The 6,938-nt window shown below is 36.8% G+C and overlaps 1 protein-coding gene and 1 long non-coding RNA gene across 2 annotated transcripts in view; one reads left to right on the forward strand and one right to left on the reverse strand.

Annotated features, from left to right (window-relative positions):
* The window catches only part of LOC311275782, a 111,375-nt gene that overhangs the window by 97,069 nt on the left and 7,368 nt on the right, over window positions 1–6,938 (forward strand). The window lies entirely within an intron of this gene.
* Window positions 278–2,713, reverse strand: LOC311276110 (uncharacterized protein). Its single transcript, XM_084385618.1, has 6 exons — window positions 2,594–2,713; window positions 2,308–2,435; window positions 2,081–2,212; window positions 1,913–1,943; window positions 1,753–1,818; window positions 278–1,648 (listed from the first exon to the last, which is right to left on the reverse strand). The coding sequence occupies exons 1-6, from the start codon at window positions 2,646–2,648 to the stop codon at window positions 1,554–1,556; spliced, it is 507 nt and encodes a 168-aa protein (XP_084241744.1). The 5' UTR covers window positions 2,649–2,713; the 3' UTR covers window positions 278–1,553.

Below are 6,938 nucleotides of genomic sequence, written 5' to 3' on the forward strand. Positions count from 1 at the left end.
ATTTTGTACATTTTAAAGATAAATTCATTAATCTGGTGCACTTTGAGTCCCCCGAATCTGCTGTTAAAAATAAATAATCCACCCGCCAACCTCCCGAACCTATGATATTCTCTGATTTAGATATCTGCATCTGATCATCACATTACCTAATAAATTATGTTTCTATTATTTTAGTTTTAATGAAAAACCAGGGGACCCCCCGAGGTAATTTTTTTGGGCCTTATGGGGGGTCCCTTGATGCTTATGGGGGGTCCCGGACCCCCCCCAGCCCCCCCTCAATTCGAACACTGCTCTTAGACCATTCTGTGTTAGTGTTGCGTCTTTTAAAAAAAAGAGTGTTACTTTACGTTACTTAACGAGTTTTTATAAAAATCCTCCTGTGGTCCTAAAAAGAAAGGACAACAGCAGGGTAAATGTTAACTTTTTGTAAAAAAGTTGTAATTTTCATTCTAGAGTGAACTATCCTTTTAAGGTTACATTGGGATTAAAAGACAAACACAAAGTCCTACAATCTATAAAGATAAGGTGCTAAAAGCTACTAAAACAATGGAATGCTATATTTGTGAAAATGATACAAGAAATGAATTAGTGGAAATAAAGAACTTGGAGTACATAGTGAATATTTTGGTAATTTAGCACTTTTTACATTGTGACTTACAGAACATGTATTAGGCCTACAGGGTCAGTCTCTCTGGAGCAAGCTGCAGTGCTTTGCTTGAAGGCTTTGCTTGAAGTATTAACCACTACACCTTATGGCTGGGCGGTATGACGGTATATATCATTACCACGGTATAAAATGTCAACCGTAACATACCGCTACATGTACATAAGTGGGCGTGGAGACTGAGACACTGCAATTTGTCAAAGAAACATGGAGTTAGACGAATGAGCAGATCAGTAGGATCCACAATTCAGGGTTGTTAACGTGTTATTGTCAGAACAAAGGCGGCATCAGCAAAATGCGAGAGCAGTTCAGCACCAAGACAGTTTAGAGGAGAGCGCATGCTTGCAATGGGGAAAACATTATGAATGAAGCTTACTTAAAAGTTAATATCAATATCTTAACGAATAGAACTAACCTTAATTTTTTTTTAATTATCGTCATCTTGATCGTGGATGCACAAGTGGTTACCGTGGTAATGAACAACACCTGATTGATAAAGTTAATGAACATAATCCTGTATCTGAGGAAAAATGACTAAATATTGAGAATGCAACAGCAGTAACAGTAACTGAATACTGCTGCTCTCCTTCTATTTGGGTTTATTTATTATATAAAGCCCTTTTTGTAGATTTTCCAGAATAACTACATATATAAATATCTATATCGGGAAATGTATTGTTACTAATGGGTCATACCGCCCATCCATCTACACTACATAATTTTGTTTCGAGTCACTGAAGCAATTTCACAAGTAGCTAAAAAATGCAGAAGTCTCTCTGTGAAAATAAAACATGCATTATATGACTGAACTGTAATGGTCTTTATTTCTTCCAATGAGACAGAACGACTACATCACCTTTAGGCTATATATCAAGCTTTGTTAAGGCACTCACCTTTTTTTATTTCCGAAATAGCAAAACAAAATGATAAATGGCACCAACAATCCACCAACAATCAAAGCAATCCCCCACGGAGGTAAACCTGCTGAATATACATGTAAAGAGATAGCAAAAGATAAGGGTTTAGAGTGAATAAATAGCAAGGCGAATTAACATAAAAACTTAACAGACTAAAACCACTGCTTTTACCGTTGTAATTATGGTTGTTGTCATCTTGTTCTTCTTTGGGGTCATGTGCTGGTTTCTTATCTGTAACTTTAGATTTATACAATCAAAAGCACAATTTATATACACTACAATAAGTATTAGTTTCTAGAGCATGTATGGTGTGAATATTAATCATGCTTACCGGTATAACTGATGGTAGGCCTACACTTACACTGTAACAGAAGAGAAATGTTATTTTAAAACCTTGCCTGTTCTAATGGCATAACAATGAAGCCACAAAAAAAGTGTGCAGCGTATTAATTTAGTTTGTAAATGAAATGAAATGAAATGATACATGATTTGCTCCTACCATGTCACAGTCAAGTTGCCATTGCAGGTTCTCGCAGACACTGAGTGTGAGATTCTTAAATGTCACATCTTGTACACATGGTAATCTCTTTCCACTTGCATTCGGTGTTGAATCGACAATAAATGTCCCATTCTATACAAAAAAAAACAGCAAACTGAGGAGTTACAAAAACATTTGACTTTTTAAAAATGAAAAATGTATCGATTGAATCTAGAGCAGCAAACGACCTCGAAGTACCACCCTTGTTCTTGGTCTTTGCAATTTTCAAAGCATGTGATGTTCGATGGCACGGTGTATGTGAATCCAGTGGACGAACGCAGGCTCTCGCATGATATTTCCTGATTTGCAGGGCAATCTGATCCGAAATAAAAGATTCCATTTAATTACACGAAATCATTCTTTAAAATTCTTCTATGATTCATTAGTGAGGCTGAAACTACGTGATGATCAATACACGGAGTTTGCCACGCATGTCAACAACAAATACATGTTTGTTAGTGGAAAAACTCTTACTGTTAGATCCCACGAACTCTGCAACATAAAGAACAAATAAGCCTAAAAGTAGCATTGTCTTGACAAACCGCTGACTTTACGAATGTCTGTCTGTTCCACCCGGTCGCGCGCCTCCTGGAACTCACTGCAGCAAAAAAAGCAGGGGTCTGTGTGAAGATGGGGAGGTGTGCGCAGTGTTGCATGCCAACTATTTTCAAAGGAAAGTAGCTAACGCCTTCCCAGAAAGTCGCTAAATGTCACTAGATGACGTCATATGTCAATTAGCATATTCATGAAGTCATCACGTCGCACTTGCGTTCTGCCTGCCTAATGTGTTTTCTCTCCAAATTCATGCTCACATAGCCTACTGCATTTTAATATAATATGATATAGCCGAATTTCCAATAAAGCTGTTCTCATTTCCTATATATTATTGTCAGACAATATAACGAGTATGAGTGCATGCATGACTACATTTTTATCAGTAAAATTATCTGAATTGAGAGAGTTTGGACACTGGATGATTTAAAAGTCTGATAGTGAGTATTACAAGTGATAAGCACAAGAAAAGAATAGAAATTAAAATGGTCAAACTAAATTCTTTATAAAACAAAAGAGAAGCAGATAAGTGATAATCTGTGGAAAAACACTGCTCATTCACGTCTGTCAGCAGCCGTGCGCTCATTAGATGAATGTGCTGCTGCTCCGTCTCATTCACTGAACAGGGTAGACGCAGCTAGAGAGAGTGACGGCAAAGAGAAAGCAAGACCTTGCGCTCGCAGGACAGTACTGGCAACATTTGAAGCTTACTAAAGTTTGACCAAAAAGTCTCTAGATTAGTCGCTTGCCGCTTTTTTTAAAAAATGTCGCTAAAGGGGTCTGAAAAGTCGCTAAAAATAGCGACAAAGGCCACACTGGGTGTGCGCGGTTTTACAGCATCTTAAATCACGTGGCAGGAGGTAAGCCAATCAGGACGGGGGGAAACGAATGGGAAGGTCCGTCCCCCTCTAGATCGCCCAAGCCCAACTAAAAGCTAAACTGTCTACAGTTAGTGAGTTTGATTCATACATCGAAAGACCAAGTTCGTATTGTTAATTATGTGATGCTGTGAGCAGTTTAGCACTGCTGCAGTTCACACATTTAATGCACTGAGCACTGCTGTAATTTTTACTATAGTAGGCCTATGAGATAGGCCTATATCACAACACCCTGCAATAGCAAAATGATAATTTTATGTATTTTAAGTCTAATGATCATTAACTATTTTAGCCCAAGTAGCCTAATTAAAATGATATTTTATTTTCCCCGGCAATATATAACATTTGTGATTGCATTTTCTAAAGATAGGATAGGGTTAGACTCTGTCCAGATGTGCAGTCTACCACTATAGAGATCCTGAGTCCCATAGGCTATTTGCCAGCCTTCTTCTGGAGAATCCGTTTTGCAATTTTATGCAAATGACAGAAAGAGCCTCCCAAACAAACAGACAAACAACCCACCATATAACAGAGGCACAAGCCTACAACCTCAGGGCCATATAAATTTAGTTTGAGCCTTCGGAGAAAGCCTACATCTCATTCCACTCTCCTTCCTTCTGGAACTTCTAGTACGAATATCTAGGAACGTATATACAAACTTAATTAACACTCGTTAAAAACACTCGTTCAGTCTTGCTAATATAGATATAGGCTAACCCGTGACGTGAGTAGGCCTATAAGAATAAAACGTTTAAGGTTGAATCGTTATGGAGGGACATAATTCTCTCATTTGCCTTTCATTTTTATTTATGCATAATGTAGCATCAGTAGCCTAGCCTACTCTTTAAAAACAAAACAAAAAAACAACCGTGATATGCAATAGCCTATTACAGTATAGGCCTAGACTCATGGGCTGGATTTCCCGATAACGTTATTAGCGCTACGAAGACTCTAAAGGTAGGCTATAACTTCGTTTTGGGAAGCACGCACGTAGCCTATTAACACAAGGTTAACCTTTTAACAGATAAATTAATTAATTACAGTTAAATTATTATGTAATTACAGCTAAAGCTTAAGGTAAATAAGGTTTCGGGAAATCCAGCCATGGCCCCGTTTGGACAGGCAACTGTGTGGTCGTCCTTATTGTCACCCATCATACGCTCAACACTGCAAATATTGAGACAATATATAGCCTAGGCTATATATTTTTTAGTATGGGTTTATAAATATGCGCGAATAGCTAGAGATCTCCCGCTCATCCCTTCTTATCGCTTTCTTGTAAAATATTGTTTTCTTTTTTCTTTTTTCTTTTTTCTTTTTCTATTTTCTATTAAAAGCATCGTATAAATCTCATGCTTTTTAGTAACGCACGGATAAACGATTTGACGATTTGAAGGCAATTTAAATTAGCATTTTCAAATTATGTTTGGCGCAATATAGGCTATACTTCCTCAAGACACGAGAAAAGAAGGCTACAGCCAGCCTAGCCTATATAAAAATCCAAAATGGTTTAATTTCAATAGGCTACGATTCGAATAAAGCAATTCTGATTTTGCAATAATTGCTTTTGAATTCAATCTAAAAATGTAATTAATTAGGCTATTTAATTGAATGATTTATTTAGGCTAAATGAATGAATTAAATCAACTCTAAATAAAGTTTTTAAAAATGGGTCATGATTTTGACATTGGTGCGTAGCCTATACGGTCAAGGGGGGCTAACTTACTTGAACTGTGCATATTTTAAACTACCTCATGTTCTTACTCCATCCATAAATGCATGTCCAAGAGTTTTCTTTATTTCGTATAGCCTACAACCTACTTTAACTTTTTAGGTAGGCTTTTTTTATTTGTCCCATGTCAAATTAAAATAACAATTACAATAGGACAATTCAGTTAACAGAATTAGCCGGCCAATGTTTATATTTTCATTTTAATTGATGGATTTAAATGACATAGTTTACACGTGAACACACACACACACACACACACACACACACACACACTGTGACCTCCGTCTATAGTAGGCCTAATATAAATATGCACCGTGTGATCGATCTAAAGATAAAACTGAGGCGAATATGACTACACATTCACGCGAGCACACACACACACACACTGTAATATAATATGCACCGTGTGATCGATCTAGATAAAACTGAGGCGAATATGCCTACACATGCACGCGAGCAGCGAGCACACACACAAATAAACGTAAGCCTCTGTCCTGCCTTGACATTTAAGTGCTGCTTAATTCCGGCTATAGGTAACCGTTATGCATGCAGATTTATTGATTTCATTATCAGAGTTTTACCTGTTTGTCCTGTAGATGTTGCACAGTATGCTAACAGAAAGACGTTATTAGGCTATATGAACAATGTCTTATTTTATAACTTTCTTTCTTGTCGTCTTCCCCGCAGAGTGTAGGCTATAGGTCTAAGGCCTACGCTAAAAGCTAAAATTAAAATTAAAACACTGAAAAACTAATGAAACAGAATTGTGAAGTGGAAACGAAATAAAAATAGCCTAAACTAGATTACATGTTTATAATAAAAAAGAAAACTTAATGAAAGTAAAAATTAAAGCTATAGCCAAAATGAACGGTTTTTTACCACCCGAACACGAAAACGACCACGTATACCTCACCAAGTAGCGCTTAACTGGATGAAAGAAAGTAACAAATAAACGTATTAATTTCCCATAAATAAAGTGTTCAACAACAATAATAAAAAAGTCTTATTTAGCCTAATTAAAAAAAAAAAAAAAAGCTCAGAACGCTATGCTCACACACACACACACACACACACACACACACACACACACACACACACACACACACACAGTCATTTCATCTGAATATCAACATTTTTGAGATGTCAGCGAAACATTTTTGATGTTAATTGATCTAATTTTGTGTCTCTGGACAATATGATGACATTTATTTGAATATCAACGTTTTTTGTGTCGTTGCAATGAGGCATTTGTGGACACATCAATGTTTTTGGATTCGTGGCGTAAAAGTTACAGCATTTTGTTACTTGTTTTTATTTTTAAATTGAATAGTTATTGTAATTAATATATTGTAATTATTCAATAGTTCCATGATGTCATGATTCTGCCATCTAGTCTTCGATTTTCCCTGGTCTTGAGGCAGGATCATGACAGACCCATGTTTTATGTGCACACACATGGCCTTTTGCTGGGCCATGTGCTTGTGTTGTCTTGTCATCTAGCCCCGTCCTCCTTGTTATCCTTGTTTAGTCATTATTGTTTCCCCATTATCACCTGTTGCCCTCATCATTTGTTTCCTTTTTAATCCCCTCATGTCTGCTGTCTTGTGTCTGTTCATTGTCAAACATTGTGTGATTCCTACATGAGTGTTATTCATTA

This window comes from Rutilus rutilus (assembly GCF_951802725.1).
Source record: "Rutilus rutilus genome assembly, chromosome: 17".
In the NCBI taxonomy this organism is placed as follows: domain Eukaryota; kingdom Metazoa; phylum Chordata; class Actinopteri; order Cypriniformes; family Leuciscidae; genus Rutilus; species Rutilus rutilus.